The sequence below is a fragment of the Ambystoma mexicanum genome, chromosome 7q (assembly GCF_040938575.1).
Source record: "Ambystoma mexicanum isolate Mex_15411 chromosome 7q, UKY_AmexF1_1, whole genome shotgun sequence".
Lineage (NCBI taxonomy): Eukaryota > Metazoa > Chordata > Amphibia > Caudata > Ambystomatidae > Ambystoma > Ambystoma mexicanum.
Genome location: NC_090941.1, coordinates 154,452,708 through 154,477,089, shown reverse-complemented (window position 1 = coordinate 154,477,089; position 24,382 = coordinate 154,452,708). Strand labels below are relative to the sequence as shown.

Sequence of the window (24,382 nt, the reverse complement as noted above, 5' to 3'; positions counted from 1 at the left end):
TGAAAAGGGGAATTTGGGGAAGCTAAAAAATAAACCCTTGATTCCAAAGCTGCTGACTGTTGTGTTTAAAGTCCTGGCAGGAGAGTCCACCAGGCAAGCGGTGAGTCTGGGGCTCTCACCCAAAAAGTTGAATTGATTTTCTTGGCAGGAGAGTATACCAGGCAAGCTGCAGAATTAAGGCAAGACGAAAGGAAGAGCAATACCCCTTCTTGAGAAGAACGGTCCAAAAATCTAGCAGGGGAGTACACAAGGTGTTTTGTCAGCCTAGGACCCACACCCATGTTGTGGGACTTCAAAAAGGGAATGCAAAGGAGGATTCATGCCCTTAGGATTTTGAACTGCATTGCATGAGAAGAAGACCTGAGGAAGGGAGTCATTTCCATGGGAGTGAATTGCAACACCAAGAGGGTTATCCTCTTGGGCTACAGGAACTTGGTTATTCTTTTTTGAACTTTTGCTTTGGTGGAGAGAAACCTGTGGAAGGGAGTCATTCCATGGAACTGTGACCACTATCCATTGGAGATTTCGGTTGGATTTATACCTTTTTGTTGAACTTGAACATTTGTGCACTTTTCAAGCCAAAGACATTACCCATAGCACCTTATGATTACTTTTAGAATGAGAGGGCTAGGGTAGGATTTCGGACACAGGATGTTTTGTTTTCTTTGGATATCCTGAGACAGGACAGACCCTTAGTTTTTGGTTGAGGTAGGGACATACCTCCTAGAGTAGGGACAGTGAGGCCTTTCCCAACCCCCTTTTATTATAATAAATGTTTATAGCCACAAGTGTGAGTTCTCTGTGTCCGCGTCTCATTTCTGGTTCTTCATAAGGGGCAGAGTTGGAGAGAACAGTGCAACAGGGTGAGAAAATACAGAAGAGCAGGAGGAAGTAGAGAGAATGAAAGTCGCAAATAATGGAAAAGTATTAAGGGGGGAGGTTGGAGATGACAGAAAATAAGGAGGGGTAGAGAGGTGAGGTGAAGAAACAATCTGTGTGGCAGAAGGGCGTGGAAGCCAGCAAATGGGAGGAAGGGATTAAACAGAGAACGCAGGTGACAGCAGAAAAATAGACAGAAAGGAATGAGGAGGAGGAGAAAGGGAGAGTCGAAAGACAAAAGGGACAGTCCCAATAGTGTCAATCCATAACCTGAGCACCCAGTAGTGGGGATTGATATGGTGTCATTGGAAGGCCTGGAAGAGAAACCAGTTGCGCCAAGCCAGCACCACTGATAGGAGAAGATAATCCCATGAATCCTAGGGTCTAATACCAGCACAAGAGTCTTCATGGCCTCATCAAGATAGTCCAAGGCACCAGGGGTGGTGGTGTCAGGTATTCCAGGATTCCAGTTGGATCGATGTGACAACTTGACAAGACCAGCCCAAAACAAGATTGATTCCTCCAGCTCTCAAGAAGGAATTGTAGGGGCTTAAAGACCCAGAGAGGTGAATGGCTGCTTTTCCACCAGGAAGTGGATTAGTTCAGGGGCTAGTAGAACTGACTGAGGGCAAGGACTCTAAAGAAAAGCTTCTCCATTTGTATATGCTCCCTAACCCCATCCCTTGGGGTTAGTCACATGGATCCAGTTAGGAAACTGAACTGAAACCTTGAATTTGAGTTGTCTAGTGAGCCCTAGCTATGACACCTTCCAAAAACCCCAGCAGCGGGCTCTTTTCGCCACGAGGACTCTTGTTTTCCTCATCACATTTACAAACCGTGCATCCCCTTCCAAGATTCCTCTTCTGAAGAGAGTAGGTAAATGCCAACATCAAGATCACTGTACTCACCGGGACTGTATACTGAGTCAACCCCTGATCTGGCCACTCCTTTCAACAAAATAAAACCAACAACATAATAATCAACTTGTGCAAAGGAAAGAGGAAAAGCCTATGCTTGAAATGTGGCTTAAAATAAATTAAAGACAAATAAAAACACTGAAATGCTTCTAAACACACACTAATTAAGCTTTCCCCAGCATCAAAAGGGACACAAAAACATGTTTTCACTAGCAAAAAACAACCCACAACTAAGTATGGTTCTTCCCACTAAAAAGGGAAGTTTTCCCTAACTAAAATAAACCATGCCATGCATGAAGATCAGTTGAATCTTCCTCATAAAAGAACCATTACCTACCTTAAGTGTCTACCAGCCATCCCCCAGACTTTGGTAGCCAAACAAACCCCACAAAGGCAGAAGGAAATCTCTGGGCTATGTCTGGACACACAAACTGGCTATCATATACTGTAGAAGCATCAAGCAAGCATACAACTTTTTTAGATTTACCTCCATTTGTATTGGTTCTTAAAACAGTAGCAACAGTATAAAAGGCATTCATCCAATAAGCACATAAATGTGCTTCTCAGTGAGAATAACCATGGTCACAAATTCCAGTGTCTTCAAACATGTGCAAGCTTCATAAACTTGTTTAAAATCACACAAGGATTTTGAATGGCCTTATTTGCCTGAGCCCAAATCTACAAGAAGGAAAAGAGTTTGTATTTCCCTTTTTTAGAAAAATCATTGCCGCTGGTATATCATAAAAGAAATGCATATTGATATCAATGGGAAGTTAAAAATCACTGAAAGACATCGGAGAGATATTCAGACCACATGAAAAATGGTGGACAATATGTTTGAAGCACTAGATGTTCACACCAAGTTATTGGAATGTCAAGTCGCACAGCGGTGTAAGAGAAATCGGAAAGTAATTCAGATATGATCAGATGAAGAATAAAGCATTCCAATCAAAATGGAGGAAAGGCTGGAAGCCATGGAAAACTGTATGCAGTCAGGAACCGCTGGTATTTTGAGATCCAAGAAGAAGCCAAGTAATCAACATTAGGCATGGACGAGTTCATGGTAAAGATATTGAAGGACACTGCTGAAAGATGAAAAAGCTTTAGGTTAGCATAAATTGATTATGATCCATTTGGGCTATCACAAAAGAGAAATGAACCAAGGAAAACTCTTGTTTCTTTCATGTCTAGTTCTTTTGATGAAGACAGTTAACAACTCAAGCACATCCCAGGAAATGCTTCACTTTTTATGCAATATCTAATGTGTCTTGCGGTACGGATGAGAAACATTGGTGGTTTGGGCTGATCACTAGGATGGTGCATTTCTTTTGAAAAAAATGTTTCTTCCCGGCCTGGATAAAGGTGATAAATAATGGTACATTGCATTTCTTTAAATTTCTTTTATCTGCAAAAAATGCTTAGAACATTTGTGGCCTGTTTTGCTGAGGAAATATGGCAAATCCCTCCCCTTGTCTCCAATATCGAACAAGGAAGCTCTGAGAAAGTTATTGGAGAACAAAACATTATAATAGGGTTGTTCTTTAGTAGGGATGGGCTAGTCTCAAATTAGCAGTATCATAATCATTGCACAACCAGGAGGAGCTGGGAGGAAGAGGCGTGAGAAACCATAGTAGTGACACATTGGGTGTGAGTGTGGTAGTGAGCTTTCATCCACGTGAGGGTATGTTGAAAATAAAAAATCAAACAGGTAAGTGAAGTTACTTATAGCGACAGACAAACCAATATGAATTATTTTGGGATGTTGAAGATGTAGGCTTCAGTATTATATTCTCTCAGCACTGCTTTGTGGATGCCATTTTGCTACCCCTTCACTTTCTGCTTTCTCTGCCCACCTCTCCTCGGCCTCCCTCTTCAATCCATGCTTTCTCATTCCGCGGTGGCTCTGCCTTTTCTCCTCCTTTCACTTTGCCCCTGAAGTCATGGGTCTGGCAAGAAATATGATATAATGTGGTGCCATGGAATCGACCTCATAAGAGGCATCTCAGGACACCTTCAAATGCACGTGTTTTGTTTAAAAGAAATGGCAGTTGTTTTATATACTATGTTTTACAATTACCACAATATTAATAATGTTGCTATTACTGTAAATGCACCAAGGATGTAAGAATGCACTTTGTAGATTTGGGGCTGTGAAAATCTGGATTATTGCAGGAGGTCTTTTATTCACTTGTCCTGGCCTTGGGGATCCTGCTGTATAGTTAGACCAAACCTCCTCTTGTAATTTATTTCATTTTCTCTTTGTTTATTCTAGATGGCGATTTCAGAGTTATTTATTAAAAGAAAGAATGGAAAACTAAGCAAAAAGATGACAAACTTACAGAACCTACAGTGCCAAATAAGTCTCTTGAGATCTAAACTCACCCATTTGTTGGTTAGTTTGATCATTCCTTTGAGTGTCTGATCTAAGATCATTGAATAATGTTCAGTTATCCAATCACAGTAAGATGTTTGGTGTTTTAATGTATTTTCAAAACCGCTCCAATAAAACCATGTGCCATGAGGAACAAAACATACATCAAGAAAATGACACAGCAACAATTGTAGTGACTGTAATGTCACCGTAAGACCCCCAGAATATCCCCTTCATATCATAGTATCCCAAAGAAGATAAAGGTTAAGCAGCTATAAAAAAAAAGTTGCACTCAATGTCTGTCAATATAGTTCATGCAGGGACCAGGATAATATGATCCCCCAAATGTTACTAAATTGCAAAAATCCACTCTTCATGAAATTCCCACAGAATTCAGACAAAGAATCCCCAGTAGAAATCATAATTAATAGTAACACCTCTTCCGCCACCCCGGGTCCTAACAGATATTCCCTATCCTTCCGTCCATTTCTTGTGGAGATTATCTGGTCGCAGGAGAGTCCCTCAAGCCTGTTGGCACAAACCAGAGCCCTTATCTGATTCTGCTATTCAGTATTGTCTAGTTGTTCAGTTCTGAAAAGCAAAGGCTTGTCTTCCATTTATGTCCAGATCCCATTTCTTGTCTTAGAAGTTTTCACTGTGGCTTGCATATGAAGATTTCCCCAATGAACCACTTTGACCCAAAGAGAGCCGGTTCTCATTTCAAATGGATTTAACCGTTCATTGGGCTTATCAAGCTTGTCTTCAAGCTGTAATATACTTCTGTATCGTGTTTAAGGCAGCCATCACCAGGTCTCGGGCAGAAGCAATGTCCCATGCTTATGTGTTCCATGAGTGCTGCATGTGGCAAAAAAGACTGTGGGCCTCAATACGAGGAGGGTGGTAAGGGGTTAACAGCGCCGGTAAAGTGCCGGAGCCGTTAACCCCTTACCGCCCCATTACGAGGGGCCTCATTACGACCCAGGCGCTCCCGTAATGAAGGGTGCCGGTATGGGACCGGCACCGTTCATTACGGGATGCCCTATTACGAGGTTCCCTTGCGGGACCCACTCAGACCGTCTGGTAAAACCAGACGTCCTTAGCGGGTCCCGCAAGGGGACCAGGGGGCTAATAACTGGCCCGTTATTAACAGGCCTGTTATTAGCTCCCTCCCCATTCCCATTGAGCCCTATGGAGGCTCAAATGGGAATGGGGATGGGTTTTTTCAATGAGGAATTACCGGATCCTCCAAGGTTGGAATGACCCGGTAATTCCTCATTGAAGGAACCCGGTACTGGAATCCGGTATGGAGGCAGCCATGCTCTTGTTAAGGACATGGCTGCCTCCATACTCATAATGAGGCCCGAGGTCTGCTTGCGGGAACCCGCTAAGGATGCCTAGCATCCTTAGCGGGTCCCACGAGCAGACCAGGATGCTAACAACGGGCCTGTTAATAACGGGCCCGTTGTTAGCATCCTCCCCATTCTCATTGAGCTCTATGGGGGCTCGAATGGGAATGGGGATGTACCGGGTCTGGTTTCCTTGAATGAGGAATTACCAGGCACTCCAAGGTCGGAATGGCCCAGTAATTCCTCATTCAAGGAGCCCGGACCCGGTACCCGGTAAGGGGGTAGCCATGCCGCTAAAAGCGGCATGGTTACCCCCTTTCTTGTAATGAGGCCCTGTGTCATTAAATGACCACTTTCCTGTAGGAGTACAAAAATGAGTAGGGGCTAAACCGCTAATACAAACCCAACAGTAATCCCAATCATAAAGGCGAAACCGGTGCAGTCCAGTGATGTACCGCCTTTGCTTTTTGTTTTAATGTGGGCCAAGTGCACACTATACTCTTACAAGGCGTTTGAATGTGAGGACAGCAGCCACCCAACCAGCAATAGTACAACAGTCCAAAATAAAGGAATCTCCATTCATGGTTCTATATATATATATATATATATATATATATATATATATACTTTAATTAAACACACCACATGCAACACATGTACTATCAAAACATTAATAAAAATCCACATCTGTGGCAAGAACACAGAATTTGCAGAATGTAAATGATGCAAGCCCGCTGGGTAATGCTGCAGAGGTGAACTGCCATAGATCACAACAATGTTACCAAAAGGAAATGTCTTTGTTAAAATAAATTAGAATGGATGGCTTAGCAGTCTCTAGGGTCCCAAACATGGTCCAAGGAAGCTGGGCCCTTGCAATGGCACCTTTCTCAGTTCTTGGCAGTTCAATGGCATCGAACCAAGCTTTTAGGTCAAACTGGATTCGGATGAGGCGAACCGTGCTGTCAAAGCAACGAGCTGGTGTCTAGTTGGTTCAAAGAGATTGCTCGCTGTGGGTTGAACGTGGCATTCACCAGAGTCAATTCAAAGGTCGAGTCACTGCGAACTGTTGGTAACTGCTGGTTAGGCGCAACTAGTGACGTGATGCTTCCTGTGGTTCGAGTCGCGGTTTGGCAGTTTGAAGCAGTGATCTTGATGATCCAACGCAATGGTCAAAGAGGTGGTGGTCTGCCGCGGAAAGCTTGTGTTTGAGCTTGACAGGAGACATGCTCTGCTTGGTATGATGCAGCAGCGAGGCGGGTTGATGGATGCAACAACAGCGGTTTGGGTTTGAAGAAGGTTCGGAGAACTGCCAAAAACAGTGCTGTGGTTCCTTGTGGTTCAAAGATGTTTGAATGCTGTTGAATCACACTTCAATGACTTTTCAAAGCTGTAAAATGCAGGAAACAATCTGCTCTGCATCTTCTGCTATTGTTAGTCCAAAGCCAGGGGCTCAGGGACAAGATAGGTCCCCTTTCTCTTCACTCTGACCCAAGAGCTAGCAACCACCTACAGGAGTCCTTCACCTCCAGTGAGGGGCCTGCTTACCAGTGCAGCTGGCAGAGAGGCAGGTCTTGCTCCAAGACCAGTTCACCTCCAATGTGCCTTGGATGTCTAGGGAGTAGAACTTGCCTTTGCCTTGGAGCAGCTGTCTTCATCTCCGGCAGAGGGCTTTGGAGAAGACTGCTCTCCCAAGAGGGTCCAGAGGAATTCTTCCTGTTGTCCTCGAAGGTTCAAAAATGAACCAAAGAAGGAGTGGGAGACCACTCCCTTATAAAGCCAACAAAGCACAGGGAAATTGATAAAAGCAACCCTGCTTTAAGGCATCCAATCCCTGTTATTGTATTGTATTATATTTGTCATTTAGATAGCGCCATTTCCCCATTTGTAGGGCCTGAATACGCTTTGTGGTTGGAACGCCCTCGAGGACCGAAGTCCATGTATGGGAGATTCTAAGAGTTAACTGTAAGATGCGTGTGTGCATTCTGCCAGGTTAGGGCTTAGGACAACTGGCTAGGCTCCAGTAAGAAGCCTGGAGCTCAGGCACGTGGGCGTGTGGTTTAGTGGTTTAGTGGTTTAGGATAGAGTGCTAGTGCAGGAGACTATGTGTGTCTAGCCAGACCGAACATTTTTGTAGGTTGTCGCTGTATACTAATGACGGAGGTGTTGCAGCACGTCAGGGGTTTCAGTGTGAATGGCTATGCGCGCTGCTAGACCAGATTTGCAAAGCCATAGCTGCATTCTATAGTGCATTGATGGGTGGCTGTGCCTGCGGCATGTGTCCACAGATGTAGTGCAAGTTATACGCACCTTAAACTCGGATGGAGTTCATCTTCGATTTTGCTTTCCTAGGTCCAATGCAATGATTGGTCTATGTCCCTAGACCTAGCGCCTGAGCATTAGGAGGGGCCCGGAGGGACGGGGGGTGCAAGTTTATCACAGTGTGCCACTGCGAATGCTGCTGCCATCCGTGGTGGATAGGGAGGATAGGTGTGTTGTCAGGTTTGGGCCAGTGCTTCTGTGCGGGATCAATCACAGTACAGGGCACAAGAAAATGTCAAGATGAGGAAGGGAAGAGTCAGGTTTTGAGCTCCTTTCTGAATGCCAGGTGATTGTTAATGTTGCAGTTGTGGAGGGGCATAAAGTTCCAGATGATTGGAGCTTGGACGGAGACAGAGGAGGTGCCCAGTCTGGTGCAGTTGTAATGGGGGACAACTAGGAGGGGATGCTGTGCTGGATCTGAGGGTCCTGGAGAGGTGGTGGCGAGTGAGTTTGTCTTGGAGGAATTCCGGTTCTGTGTTGTGGATGGCAAGTTTAGTGATGAACATGGCTTTAAAAGTAGTTCATCGATCAATAGGGAGCCAGTAGCATACTCTTAGTGTAGGGCTGATATGTTCTCAGGGATGGAGGCCAATTTAAGCAAGTTGTTTTTGGATCAATTATTAGTTGTTTTGGGTATCAGATCTTTACTCCACCAGAAACCCTCAGAGAATATTCTAGTGCATCACTGGTCATTAGGTGACAATGCTGATGTAAATTTAATCGATGGGGAGTGTGGTGGGGATCCCCAACAATCAGCATGGGCTGACCAACTTGCTGGTGAAAGATGTCCTCATTGACAAATTCTGCTTCATCAACTTCATCCTCTTCTCCATTCTCACTGGCGTTCGATACACATCTTACTGCAACTTCCTCCACAGTCTGCCCAGCCTTAAGGGTATATTTGGGAGTAAATTTGTAAGCAGCCTCTTCACCATCTCCAATCTGTCGCTTTAATCTCCAGTTACCCAGAGATTGATCCATGTCAGAGTAAGGTAACAAGTGACTCTTTCATCATACACAAAGTGGGTATCTGGTTATTCCATTTAATGCCATTCCATCAAGTTTTTTCCATCTAAATAATTTACATCAAATGCATGTTTTTGGGGGATAAAGGGTTAATTTTTGTTCAGGAGGATTTTAAAAGGTAAAAAAACAGGGGTTTGGAGGGGTAAAAATGCATTTGATGCACATTTTTTAGATGGAAAAAGTTTGATGCAAATGCATTTAGATGCAAGGAATTTGATGCAATAACCATAATCCCACAACGTGTTTTGCTGTAAAGAAAGTGAGTGAGACAGGAAGGAAAAAGGGCTCTTTGGTATGCAACACCATGGCATGAGGCTGACCCTTTTGTTTAAGGTGTGCATTCCCCTGTGGGCATTTCCTGGGCTGGAGAGAAGTGCTACTCAACCTCACAAAGTATCAAAGAGAGGCACACTCTTCCTGCATAGTGTTCAGCTGCCTGAGGAGAGGCGGCTGTCTGACTAAAATACATTGAACCCTTTCATGGCTGGCCTGGGCTCACAATGTTGACAATTGTATGATTCAGATCTGGTTTGGCTTCAACATTTAGGTGAACTATCAGCCACCATACCAAAACTCTGTTATGGCTTATATTTCCAGATTACCCTGCCACCAGGTTATAGTTTATCATAGTTATTATGGTTTAGGTTTAGAGGAGCATAATTAAATGCAACCTCTGCACTGCACTGAGTTTTCTGTCACAGCAGCTGCCAAACAGGCCTCTTGTGACTTCTGAACCTGTTCAGTTGCACTGGAGAGCGTGGACTGCAGATCAGGAAACTTATGCAACAGGGCACAGGTGTTCAGTATGCCTTTTTCATAAAGTTTACTGAAAGGGCGGTCTGTTCTGTAGACCACTGTTTTTTCATATGGATTACCTGCATAATTGTATTATTTATAAAAATCACAAAGCCAGGCCTTCTTCACAGTCTGTCATAATCTGTGCTGGGGCCTGATTATGGGCTATGTGTTGTCATGAGGGTAGTGATGTCACTGATAGAGAATGTGGAGTGTTGGTGGATGTTTGTAGTGCTGGGTTTCACGGGAGTCAGTTGGACCTGCTGGGCTGGGTGGATGTCCCAGTATTTTCTCTACTGCACAACTACAGAGAATAAACTTACATGTAAACTTACCTTCTGGTTCCTGGCTCTGTGTAGAAGGTGGCTTTGTTTACATCACAGTCCTTCACAGTCATTGTCCAGCCCTTTACCTTTTTCCTGCCCTTTGAATAACTTGTTTTCTCCTCCATACTTGCTATGCATCATGTGTGGGATGTCACACCAGAGTGTCGCTGAACTATAACCTTAAAAATGTCAGTGTAGTCATTACCTCTTACATTGTTGGTAGTAATGGCCTCTTGGGGCCATCCCTCCTGCAATGTTCCGCGGAGATCGCTCTAAACACTGCCCTGCTCACTTGTGTGGGGTTTAAAGCATGAACGAGATTCTGAGGCCCTCTGACATGCAGACCACACCGCCCAAATGCGTTCTGGGAGTCCATTGGCTGGACCCAAGGCCAAGAGCTATTGTTCCCCTGGGGTTCGACTTCTGGAGTGAAACCCATTATTCCGTTGTGCAGTGTTGAACTGCACTGCTGTTACAGCTACTCAAGACAGGGAATGTGGCCACCACAGCCCACCCCGCCACTATCTAATGAGCATGTCCATCAAAGCAGCCTCAATCCAACATGGGTGCCCGGACCCACGAGTGGCACAAAGCCAGATGGCATTAACCTTACACCTTATCCAACTGGCCAGAGGGTAACTTCAGAGCCAATGGCTGAGTGCTGCTATGAATCACTCGGTTAGTCCAGGTGCAGTATTAACTGGCTCTGGACCAAAGCCAGGTTAAAGAAAGCCTCCAGTGCAGGTTCTATGGGGTTTAACTCCCAGCTCTTATTTCCTTTGCTGTGGGGATCGGAATAAAGTGGACATCTTGATGGACAGGTAGCAATGCCCCATTTTTAATATGTTTTGATTGTTTTCATACATACTCATGCTCAAATCTCGAATGGACCAGACTCTTTAAATCGGAGATCACAGAAATAATTTCATATCAAAATAAGCCCGCCATTATTAAACTGTATAATGAACCAAGACGGCTCCTGGTGAAATTAAGCGTATGATTCTTATTTTTAGGTGCAGCTCATGGCCTTTCCTCCATCCTACAGATGCTGCTTTCACACCAGGAGCACCTGCAGCCTGCAGATCGAGAGCTTGTTTGGCAGAGTGTGGATTTCTTGATTAACCAGGAGCAGAACTGCAATTGGCCGCCAGAACTTGGCGAGATGATTGAGAGAGAGAACGAGCTTGTACACTGGTGTCATGGTGCTCCAGGTAAGATCCTCTTTTGTTTTCTCTCGGGAAAGATCCAATGGACTGGCTTTGTGTTAAAGGGCTGGCTTGCAAATGCACGCTGCAAAATTTGACCTCTAATAGACAAATAGTGATAAGAAGTGAGTGATTAGAGAATAGATGGTGAGTGAAGGGGGACTGAAACATGAATGGAGCATTTAAGGAAAGAAAACAAAATAAGAATGTGCAATTGAGAGGGTAAGAGAGGGTGGTAAGGAGATTAGAGATTTACTGAGAAAGAGTGAGAACGATCAGAGAGCAGCAGTCAGTGTACCTATATGACCAATCTGCAAGCAGAAAGTGGTTTAGAAGTGGTCACAACTTGGAGAAAACAAAACCCTGGTGAGAATCTCTGGGCTGTTTCAACAGGGCACATTGCATCTGTGTGTGTTTTGAATGCCTACACCTTCAACCTCCTAGTTCAAAATGTGCAATTCTTTAGCCCAATGTCTTTCTTCTATATTGGCTCAGAGCAATATTCAAAACTTCCTACCATTAGCCTGACATTTCAGTTCCTATCATTGGTACATAGTGAACTTGCAGTACCAATGGCATGCATACGCTTAACCAAGCAGGTGATTTAATACATGTGACATTACCCTGTCAATAGAATAGACCTTTCAGGCTAAGATTGTTTTGGACTTTTTTAAAGTATTTGGTATCGAGCTGACCTAGCTCTAAGGAGTAGCAGATCACTGTATTCATTGTAGCAGAATCATCTTGAAGTTGAGGAGCTGTATGTAGAGTAGTATTATGGGTGGTGTCTGGTTGAGACTCTATAGTAGAGCTGTATTGGGAAGGGTGGTCAAAGAAACCACATTAGATGGCAAACTGTACAATTGGTTTCCATAGTTACATCATATTACTCAGGTATTTACAGTTTTGAGGGTAGATAAAGTGAACAGTCAAGAATCACTGAAACAGAGATTAGAAGTGTGGTCTCCAGGTGCCAAGATGAGCAACTTGGCCATATGACTGCTAACTCTCTTATGCTATAAACTGGACATCTGACTATCTGCTCTCAGAGAAATCTTGTATTTTCTTTGTGGGAAAAATTGAAGGAACATGGGTTAAAATCTGTTGTCGTAGTGATTACAAGCACACAAGCTTGTGCCCCCCGTTAACCCCTTCTGTGTTGCAGCCGAGAGCCACACACAGGATATCTCCGAAGCTGCCTTACTCTAGCCTGTAGGAATCAAAACAGTTACGAGAGGGAGGCAAAGAGATTGTATTGAAGAACAGCCATTTGATCTTGGGCATACACTAAACTTGCTGAGATCTTATTTATTTATTTTATTTATTGTTCGCTTGTTAGGCGCTTATACAGGAAGTAAATACTGTTTCAAAGCACCCACAGGGTTACAGGGAGGGGACAAGGGGATGAGAAACAATTAAAATACCTAAGAAAAAAAATATTAAATACAGTTGGCGGGGGGAGAACCTATTGTGCCTTGTGAGTATTCAGAACGTGTAAGTGCAGAAGGGAGGGGGAATGGGATAGGTGATGGGGTGCACATGGCAGGGCAACAGGTGAAGTGCATTGTAAGGTAAGTGCAAGCTAATTGTGCCGGGATACTACCCAACATAATTAGCGTTACCGCAACTTGGTCCGGCGCAATTTGCGCCGGGTCCCGAGTTGCGATAGGGCGATAAATTCCCATTCCCAATGGGTCAGATCTAGTGTGGGTTTCTCTGCGCTTTTCACACTGGTGCAATTAGCGCTGCACTGATGGCACAGAGAATGGGCAGAAAGTGGTGATTTTACCTCCAGCAAAAAGCTGGAGGTGAAACTCCCATTTTCCACTCAACTCGAGATTGGGCGGAGTGGAAAATGCGGCAGTAATAGCGTTACCACTGCATTTTACTGCTCCGCCCAACTCGTGCTGACCCCAAATCTCCCACCATCTGCCCAACTCGAGATTGGGCAGAGCAGTCAATGCGTCGGTTATAGCGTTACCGCCGCATTTTAGCGCTCTACCCAACTCATGATGAGGCCTGTGTGTTTCCAGAGAGCTTTCATCCCGTTTCTTCCAAAAAAGTATTAATGACCTGCTGCTGCTCAGCATTTGCATTTCTTCAACTGATGCACCATGAGGGCTGCATCAGCAGCTCAAGATTTTGCAGAGCAGAGAAATGAAGATGAGATTTGGCTAGGGGATGGGGAATGGGCAAGGCCAGCTATATTATTTTGGTTCAGGACTGTAGGTCCAATGTTTGTTAAAGTGTTGGGTCATCGTCTCCGTTAGTGAGGGTTCATGTTGTTCCAGTTTGATTTATAGGGCAATGAAACCATAATTCTATAGTTCTTGGTTGCCACTTTGGCCCAATTTATGGAATTTATTGTGCGGTAAATAGGGGCTTTGCATGCCAAACCGAGTGCCAAATCCTGTTTGTCGATTCATAGAATCGACTGCGTGGTACTTTTTCATACTTTGCAGGGACTTTGTGCAGGCTCAGCACGTCTCTGTGAGCGGCCGAGTGCCTTGCGCAAGACAACACACAGAGTCTGGGCATGGCCTACACAGAGGGCAGAGTAAGGAGTGGAACTCCGAAAATGAGGAAAAACAAGGGAAAATGTGGGAATTACTAGGGACGGTCCGCAGGTAGTCCATTGCACACCCACAAATGCGTGGAACAAGACATATTCATGGATCCATCGCTCAACCTCTCGTTGGGGAAATGGCCACGCAAGGCACTCATTCTATCCACCAACTGAAGACAGGCGTACACACACTTGCGCATAGGATTCACTGCACGGAGGTAAGATCGCATGTTGGATTTAGGGATGCTTGCGCGCAGTCTGGGTTCCGATCAGACTGAGGGGTGCACGTAAGCAGTGTAGCAGGGTGAAGGCACAGTTTACAGGGGTATGCACGCATATTTACCGGGAAATTACAACTTTTACGATGCATTTTACGCATGTTGTCGGGGTGCTGTGAGCAGTTACCTGGAAACCTATGCAGTGTTGCAGGGGTGTTGGCTTGGTTGCGGGAGACCCCACGCGGGGTTACTGAGATGTATGAGTTTGTGCCAGACGACTGCGCATAGGTAAGTATTAGTGGCTACATTTGTTTTGCGGGGGGTGTGTCGGGAGCGTTCCGGTTGCGACTTGCGCATAGGGTTGCTTTGGGGGGCAGATTCCATGAATACGCAGATCACGCACAGGTGCCTCATGCGACAGTGGGAACATGAAGTGCCTTCCGCTGCGTGAACTTTGCCGGGTCTATGCACACTTTTCCATGAAATGAATCAGGCCCTTTGTGTTCTGTCCCATTGCATGTTTGCAAGAGGGTCTGTTTGAGTCTCTTTGGAAGTAATGAAGAGACTGACTTGATAGTGCCTGAACTCCCATAGTTCTTGTCGGATGAGTTGTGTGTGGCTACATGAAATATTTGTGTAATTTTGTAAAGAAGAGGTTCTGTCTGGTCGATGCTACAGAGAGGGTGCGTTGGATGAGAATTTTTTGCTGTCTACCTGCTGGTTTTAATTGATTAGCCAGGGATTTTCTGAAGGCAAGGTGATTTTCCACTGTGTCCAAATGTTTGGGTATCGAATTCCAAAGTTTGATTAATTGGAAAGAGAAGGAAGACACTTTTCTCACATGGGGCAAACATATATGAAGTTTGGCTAGTTTGAATGCACACAGTGCATTGCTGTTCGATCAGAAAAGGAGGTGTACTTCCAAGAATGGCTACTGGGTCGCTCTGTGGCATGTGTGCTTGTTGGCTGAAATCTCATATTCTACTCTCACATTTCAGATAGGGGAGTTTTTCCATATATTATTTAAACCAATCATAACCTTGATCACGTTTGGTAAATGCGCCCCAATGCTCCAATCACAAGGATGCCAGACTACATCACATTGGTGATCTCCAATGTGGGTTGGAAACGTGATTGTCTGCATCCATCAGAGCTGTCTTTCTGTCTGTCTTGCATGAATACAATACCATTGCCCATTGACCTGCAAGATGAGCACATTTTAGTCGCATGGATGCTTTTGTATTCTTTTTGGCAAATGTGCATACCCAAAATGCATTTGTCAATGGTTCCAAGGAGGGGGTAGCGCAGTAGCGTGTGCGCTTTTTAGCTAAAATTGCCTATTCTCTAACATTTCAGATAGAAGGGGTTCACCATCCATTTTTAAAAGTCACGTAACTTTGATGGTCTTTAGTTGAATCAATTGAGGCCTGGGGAACCAATAAGTTCCAGGAGCCTGGTAATGAAGGTGTTAAAAAGGAGAGACAGTAGTCTAGGGCCTAGGGGTACTCTGCATATGCGTTATGGGGAGGGGACATGACCTGAAGGGGCCATGTGTGCTATTTTGACAGTAAGCAATGAAGTGATCAATTATAAAGCAGGTTGTTTAAATCTGCCGTCCAGAAATCTTTTCAGCAGTATCTTTTGGCTGATAGTGTTGAAAGCAGTGCAGATGGCATGAAGGATTAGTAAACTGAAAAAGATGGCTTCCCTGATTGTTTGGCTGTCTCAGATAAAGCATGTGTGCATTCTGTTCCTCTTGTTGGTCTGAATCTGTGTTGTGATTCGTGGAAGAGGTTTTTGTTTTCGTTGTGCTCTGATAACTGTTGGTAAATAAACATCTCAAGAATTTTTTTTGCAGTGAATAGTGTATTGGAAAACAGACTGTTGGGTCGTTGGGAACCACTTTGGGGTCCCTGAAGAGAGTTTTGATGTAGTCTGTTTTGAAAGTGCGAGAGATGATTCATTGTTTAATGGAAGTGATGAGGAGGGATATGAAGGAGGGCGCTAGATTGGGTTCTTTTGTAAGTGTAGAGGGGCACAGGTCTTTTGGCCGGCTGGCTGGATTGCTAGGACTGAATGGGGATAGGAGGTCCTGAATTGAGAAGGAATTATGTGCTCTCAACGCTAGAGTAGGTGGCCTTCTTGGTTCTGTTTCCATTTCTGGGATTGGAGGTGTTGGTCATTTAAAATCTACGTGATTCTAGATGTTTCGAAATGTTGTTGCCGAAGTGCGCTGCAATAGAGTCCCAGAGATCTTAATATGTTGTTGGTCCGGTGGTATAGGCTGCAGTGTTTTTGAAGTTGTGGATCATTTTTAAAAAAACTTTTTCTGACTTCATTGTGCTACTACTATTGTGTGTGTACTGAAACCTGTTAACTTTGCTTGTTTCCACAGTGTGTATATTTCTATCTGTTGGTGGTAAACCATTTTGTTTGTTGGTATGTTATTTTTTCTACAGATTATCTAAAGCCTCTAGTTTTCTTGTTTGAGCGGATTAAATTTGGTGGCGATCCATTTAGCAACTTGTTGGACTTGATTTAATTTGTTTATTTTCAACACGCAAATCCTTGAGAGGAACCAAACGGAAAACTCCATCTAGGCGCAGATGTTAATAACAAATCAAAAGTCAGGAAAAGTGAACCACAATATACAACAAGAAATACTGGAAAAGTTGAGTTTTCAGCTTCTTCCTGAACAAGGAGAGTCTCCGAAGGTCAAAGGGCAATGAGTTCCAGGCTCGGGGGCTGAAGACAGAGAAACACCTATACCCAAGATGCAGAGAGTGGGAAGAAGGGATTGCCAAAAGATTTTGACCACCTTAGCGAAGAGATCGATTTGGATGGTAGGGGGAGATCTTGGAGACAAGATAGATAGGAGCCAACCCATGAAGGCACTTTTAAATACAAGACAGAGAATCTTAAAAAGGATCCTCTGTTGTACGAGTAACCAGTAAAGGGTTCTACGAAAAGGTGATACCAAGCATTTCTAGGTAAGTTAAAAATAATGATGACAGCTAATTTTATGAATATTTGAAAGGCTTGTTTGGGGCTATAGTGCTGAGCGTGTCTGATATTCAGTTATGAACGGATGAAATTGCAACCATAAAATTATGCATTCCAGACACTGTAAGGGGTTACAAATTCCTGTCACACCACAGTCGCAAGCCCCGTCGCCGTTCAAAGCTCCATAACATAAGCATCTGGTAGAAGATACTGTAGTTCTGCTAAGGGCAAGGCAATATGTTCCTCCTACATGACGTTGTTCCAGGGATGCCGTGTTTTAGTGTGAGGAGGAGTAGGCAGAATTGACAGCTATTGAGGCTGCAGACAGATATGTTTGCAAGAAGGTTGTAGAATAGGTCTTAGCCCATTTATGTTTGAACTTGTGTTTCATAACACCATCTGAAGCTTCCATATCAGAGGGCAGGTTTTGCCAGTATTGTAGATGACTACTGACATTTCTCTGAAAAAGGTATTCAGGACTGAAACCCATCTAATGTAAAGTTTGCCTCTTCTAGGTTTCTCCAGGTGAGCGACAACATCCTTTGAAAATGCTGCACCTTCTGATAACCAGCAAGAGAGTGGGAGCTTTACTGAATTGTTCCCATGCACCACCTTAGTGCTCCCACCGGACTAGGATTTTTGTTGCATAAAGGGCCCAGACCTTATTTCTTGATTTGCAGTGTTTGCTGCCAGTAGTGGAAACAGGAGCTGATTGTTCATTGTTAGCCGACATCATGGAGAAACAACTCTGTTATGGCTGACCGGGGATTTGGTGGACTAAGAGCTTTTTAGATGGACTCTCTAACTAGTTTGTCACAGTAAGTTGAGAACTTTGGCTGCACATGTTGAACCAAAACTCACTCAGAAGGTAGCTGTGGTGCATCAACCTTTAATGAGGCAGATGTTATGTGGGCAGCAATTGGAAGAGAGGGCAGTGAAGGCAGCAGAAGACCAGGATCTGGGTATTTTGGCTCCTTCAAGGTCTTCGTCATCTTCATTTTCACAGAGGGCTCCTGCTTTAAGATATTCTCTTTGTACTGCTGGCCTGAAAATGTCCACATCTTCTGTGAAGGAGGGGCGTTCAGGACATGACACTTCTTGATTATCATTTAATCAGCCACTGACTTTGCAGTGGCTCTCACTACACTGATCTTAGAGTAGAAAGTTGAGATGACTTCATACAATTATTTGACAGCTTGGCAGTATCTCTTGCAGATAAAATGTTGGTAGACATTTTGAGCAATTTTTTTCTGATAAGATTCAGTCACTCTGCAGTTCTTGGAATTCCCCATTGAAATGCGAGCTCTGCATCAGAGTATCAAACATTTCTTGGAGAAGGTAGAAAGCATGCATGCGTTCAATAAAGAGTTACGCTTGGGCTTTACCTCCTCCTGCTGTTTGTGTTGAAAGTGACTAGGGTCTTCTGTCCTGATCTAGAACTAGACCTGGAGAAGGATTACTACCAAATCCTTCTCACAGGTTTCACCACGTTTCTGGTCCCTGTGTGGGGCTTTTTCACAGAAGAGGCATTCTTGGCCATCCTTACCTAGTCGTCAGTAATTCATGGATAGATATGGTGGCAGATTACGATCCCCTAGAGACCTTAGAATAAATCATCAACTAGATTAAATATTATCTTCTATGCTGCTAGAGAGTAGAATTTATCAGGGCTACATTTGGTTCCATAGCTGGCAAAATCTACCCTCCTCCCTTCAGCCTCCCTGTATTTCAAACCTTCTGGGTCATCTGAAGCTTTTGCTATCCAACTCTTTGACAGTTCATCTATGGCTACAAACTCAGAGAGGCACTGCCCTTTCCATTGAATGGTTCCATGGACCCCTCTCCATGTCAGGTTGATGGCATATCATATCCTGTGACATTGCCCTCTGTGTTTATTTTGATCCATCACAGCTTCCGTACTTACCATAAATGCGATCAGCAAAGGCCTGGGAGTAGTTTTGTCGATGGACTCCACCTAATATGGTTGGTCTTTAGTAGAGGCATGCTGGTAGTCAAGCTGAAGTATCTTTTCTGCAAAGGAAACAATACAATAGATGCCAAGTCACGAACAGTGAATGTCAATATTTAGTAGCATCAGGAGGAGAATAGCAGAATTCTGAGAGCCTTTTCACTGGCCAGGTGCTGATAACCACATTACCCTCAGTCGTAAGCATTCTAGTAGTTATGTGCCTTGAGCCCTTCTTATGCTCCCTCGCTTTGCTGAGGCACATACGTTGAGCTTCTGAGCACTTAAATCATAACTGCCCTTAATGCCCTCAGCCATGGACAAAATGCTTCATGAAGCCGCACTGTACCCAATTAATCCGTAAGTGAGGCCTACTTCAAATTAGTATAAAGTACACTGTGAACTGAATCTCTTCTGTGGTAAGGAACAGTGCAATGAAATGATTTGACCACGATTAGACACGTTGGTTAGGTGGCGATGCCGGGAAACTCAGACCGGAATTTAGATAATTGATCACTTCTCTTTCTAGCACAAGCAGTACAACCAAGTACACCTATTTGTGAATGGTTAGATTCCAAGGCCTACAATTATTGTTTTAAAGAGTTCACTTTCATAATTAAAAAACATTTCAGAGTATACTGTAATCCTATTGTCCCCATCATAAATTGAAGACTTAAGTACCAGACTGCATTATGATGTTAGCCTACAAAACCGCTCATATCACCTGCTTACAGTAATCTTACACTTTGGTTTGGGATCCACTCATGAGTAAAACATATTTGATTTACAAGAGGAAAACGAATTGCAAATTATCCTACTTTCCCAGAACCTGGGAATCTGCCTCATATGTGTCAGAGTAGTTTGCACTTCTGTTTATTTTCAGATTTAGGGGTTGCTTATTGGTTTATAAAATTGCTATACAAAGGGGATGTAATTCGTACTTCATTATCCTTTTTAAGAATTGGTCCAAGAATGTTTTATTTCTTAAATGGTTTTACTCATATAGATAAATGCAAAGTGCTACAACATATTCTTTTGGATTTTCAAAGTGTTTTCATACTTCCTTAATGAAACACGCTTGTCCTGTTGTTTATCAAAGTTTCAGGAACCTTTTATTCGAGGGTACTTCAAGGACATTCACCTGGTATCTGGAATCGGGTAGGCTAGTGCGTTTGTCTGCATTCTCAATAATCAATCCGAAGAACCACCTGTTCAACATTGCAAAAGTGACAGTACCCAGAGTGAGCTGCGGGTAATTGGTAACCATATCCATGTCTGGCATGTCAATCCAAGCCAGTGGAAGCTGGTAAATGGTTTCACTGGAGGAGTGTAAATATTACCCGCAAATGAGCGTGAGCAACCTGGAGGGATCCCCGACCAAACCAAGGGGATTTGGGCTCAATCCTCATCTGAATTTCTGTCAAATAAAGGGTTATAATGATATGATCTGATATGGCACAGCACTTGTAACGCACCTATACACAAGAGTTTCGAGGCGAGACGAGGCAAGGAAGGGGGAACAGAGTGAAGACAGAGACAACGATCTTACTAGGCCAAGTGACACCGAGATCGCGCAAGTGCAAGGGAGGGGAAATGTCAACACACTTAGGGGTGTCCCCCGGATGAACCATTCAAAAGCAAATACAAATTTAGTGGCCCAGTCTTAACTCATACTGGGTCCCACTCTGTAGGTTATTCACATCACCACACAGAATGTAATACACAGTGCACTAGAGTTTTCATTTAATATAAAAAAGTTTTTTAAATTTTATTGCATAGGCATGAGTCCTACGTTTCACAGAGTAAAACAAACCACATACAAACATATATTAATGTGGAGAGTGTAAATATGCATCTAATAACATTATTATGATTAATTCATAAAAGTTCAAGGTGACACAGCCACAATTCTCTAAGATGGAGGAGACCGGGCACACATGCTGTCTTCCTGGCCCTATCTGGCTAACAAGTCACAGAAATACTCCATAAAGCAGTGTCACCTTATGCAAATTCTAAAATTACTTCAACATGGCGAAGTGAATTGCACCTGACCAAAAAACACACATCCCAGGTCACATGGCGAAGTGAATTGCACCTGACCAAAAACACACACATCCCAGGTCAAGGGAGGGGAAATGTGCCAGGGTAAAGGGCGGGGGCAGTGCTGTACATGGGATCAAAACAATAACAAGAAGTGCGCCCAGCATGTGGCAGGTGCAAGGGTAAGTGCAGACAGCAGGTGACCAAAAGTGCAGGAAGGGGGACTGTAGGGTTACAGATACAGACCCACGTGCAAGGGTTGCCGTGAGACAGTGCCTGTGTGCAACTGGACAGGCAGGGACCTGGGCCCGAAATCATAGGGTAGCCAGCTGACCAGAGCAGTATCAGACAGGAAATCAGCAGGGGAGAGGAAGAGAGAAGGCAGAAGCAAAGAGGAAGGTCTTGAGGTGCTTCCGGAACCGGAGATGGTTCTCCTCAAGTTTCAAAGAGGCAGCAAGGCTGTTCCAGAGGGAGGCCCCAGTCAAAAAAGGAGATCTACCACCAACTTGTTGGTTGGTGAAGCGACTGACCTGAGGGAGTTGGAGGGGGAGGAGCAAAGAGTTCGAGTAGGAAGCTATTTACGAAGAGAGAGTTGGAGGTATTGAGGACCCAGGCCCCAAAGGCCTTGTGGACAATGCAGAGGGTTTTGAACTTAATACTTGCAGCCACTGGGAGCCAATGCAGGCATTTCAGTGCTGGAAAGATACGATCCCTGGGCTTGAGGCCAAGGACAAGTCTCGCAGTCTTGTTCTGGATGAGTTGCAGAGGGCAGAGAGTAGAAGCAGGCAGATTTAGAAAGAGGCTGTTGCAGGAGTCAAGCCTAGAGAGAACCAGAGCTCCAGAGACTGTGAGCTTCTGGGGGAAGGAGAGGAAAGGAAGAATACCTCTGAGGAGGTGCAGTTGGTAGACATCAGAGATTTCAGGAGATAAGGAGAGTGTGGAGTCGAAGATGACCACGAGGTTCTTAGCCTCACAGGTGGGAGCAGGAAGAGGGAAAAGGGAGGCCAGCCAGAGAGTGACAGGAAAGGAAAGTGCAGGTGTGCTGATGAGGAGAATCTCTGTCTTACTGGCATTAAGGCAGAGATTGTTGGTGGCACAGCATTCCTGGATAGCAGACAGAGAGTTAGAGATGAGAGAAGGAGAAGAGGTGGCAGAGGGGAGCCGGAAAGCGAGCTGAGTGTCATCCGCATAGCACTGAAAATTGGAGCAGGGAGCGGCAATGTGGTGGGCAAGAGGTGCCAGGTATTGGTTGAACAGCCAGGGAGAGAGGTTAGACCCCCTGCGGAACACCACAGGTAGAGAGTGAAATAGAGGAAAGGAAGGACTCAAGTTGGACCTGGGAGGGTCGATCAGAGAAGAACGAGGTCAGCCAGGCAGGGCCTGATTGGTGATGGCCATGTTATCACAGAAATGTTTGAGCAGGATGGCATGTTTTTTTTTTAAATGGTTTTTATTATTTTTTTTAAAACAAACAATACAAACCAAAATGGCAGCGCTTTTTGCAACAAACACACCTCCCCCCTCAAGAGCTTGTTTGTCCTTCTCATTCCGTATCTGCTGCGTGTGGCAGGGTATCACCTCCTTCTGAGACTGCAGAATCCGTTATTGTTCCAAACAGTCCTGCTATTAATACTCTCCATGCCAGCAGGGTACCCACTTCTGCTTCCCCACACTTGCTACATGCCTCCTGCCATACCACCGTTTCAGCCTCCGCCCATTTCTGCAAATCCCGCCACCATACCTCCATCCGTGGCTTATGGTGCTGCTTCCATCCCATGGCAATCATTCGTTTTGCGAGCACATATGCCAAGTCCTTCAATTTCCCAACATGTTTAAGTTTCCGTGGTCTGGGAAACCCTCCCAACAGGCAGGCCCAGGCCGTATCTATGAGCGTGACCCCTTTGTCCGCTAGTGTTTGCGCCACTTCTCCCCAGAAACTCTCAATCACTGGGCAAGACCAAAACATGTGTGTCATATCAGCATCTTCCTTGTCGCATTTTGGGCACGCTTGTCGTCCCGCATTTACAAACTTCGATATTCTCATCGGGGTCATGTAAGCTCTGTGCGTTATATACAACTTTATTTGTTGTAATCTGGCATTTCTTGACACCTTCTTGTGGTATCCCATAGCACGCTCCCACATCCCATCTTCCATCTGTGCTCCCACCTCTGTTTCCCAGTCCAACCTCAAATGCGTCAATTCCTTCCCAACCCGGGTCATCACCATCTCATACAATCTAGAGATCCCATGCCCCCCTTCTGATATGTCATATATTGTCCCCATAGTGGCGTCTGGTTCCTCCGCCAATACAGTCTCTGGCCAGATTTTACGAATATTCTGCACCAGCCTTAGATACGTGACATACTGGCCTCTATGCAAGCCCGCCTCCTCCCCTAGTCCTTCAAAATCCCTAATGGCCCCTTCTTGCCAGACATCCCCCAATGTAACCAGCCCGACCGACTCCCAGTAGGTCCTGCTTATCATCATTAGTTTGTCTTCCCCTGCCAAAGCAACCAACGGCACCTGCGGGGAACACGGGTACGGGTCAGCAGGATGGCATGGTTGACTGTGTCAAAGGCAGAAGAGATATAGACTGAGATGAGGACACAGGGGAGATTAGAATCAACGTTAGAGAGCAGGCCTTCACAGATGATCAGAAGAGCAGTTTCCGTGCTTCTGGCTTCTCTGAAGGTCATGGAGACAACCAACAGATTCAGTGTGAAGATTAAGCTGGCAGGTGGCCAGCTTTCCCAGGAGTTTTCCCAGGAAAGGAGTGATGGAAATCGGGCAACAGTTAAACCTGTTTTGACAAGACTTTGATAGATCTTAATTGTCTAGAAACCTTGTTGGGGGAGAACAGCGGAAAGGAAGAGGGAGGAGAGGTGGCCACAGGGGGCCGGAGGTAGAGGAGAGAGTAGAGGGAGGAGAAAGAGAGGACACGAGGGTGGACAGGATGTCCTGGGTTTTAGAGATGAAATGAGAGGCCAGGGCCACGCATAGGGCCTGGGAGGGGACAGGGGAGGTAGAGACTGCAGCAGTATTGTCCAGCTCCTTGCAGATTTTAAAGAGTTCGGCCAAGTTGTTAGATGCCGCAGAGATGCTGGCTTGGATGTGGTCTCTCTTCTTAGTGCGGGCAGAGAGCCAGTATTGCCTTTGGAGCAGGCGGCAGGCCAGTTTGTCAGAGGATGTGCAAGAAGCTAGCCATTTCCTCTCAGCCACCCTGCACTTGCGTTTAAGGGTGACGAGGTCAGAGTTATACCAGGAGTTGCACTTGGTTTTGGGCTTCAAGCAGATCCTCATGACAGGGGCACAAACTTCAAGAGTATCAGAGATAGAAGAGTGGAGCATGGAAAGGGCTGTGTCAGGATGTGAGTCAGGCATAGGAGGAGGAGGAGAAGCAGGGG

General features: G+C 44.8%; 1 protein-coding gene across 3 annotated transcripts in view; it reads left to right on the top strand.

Moving 5' to 3' along the window:
- The window catches only part of LANCL3 (LanC like family member 3), a 398,209-nt gene that overhangs the window by 117,795 nt on the left and 256,032 nt on the right, over positions 1 to 24,382 (top strand). For all 3 annotated transcript variants that reach the window (XR_011284080.1, XM_069639247.1, XM_069639246.1), the window contains exon 3: positions 10,993 to 11,190. Coding sequence is in view for 2 of the 3 variants with exons in the window: in XM_069639247.1 (XP_069495348.1) it covers positions 10,993 to 11,190 (198 nt within the window). In the remaining variant the exon portion in view is untranslated. The remainder of the gene's footprint in view (positions 1 to 10,992; positions 11,191 to 24,382) is intronic.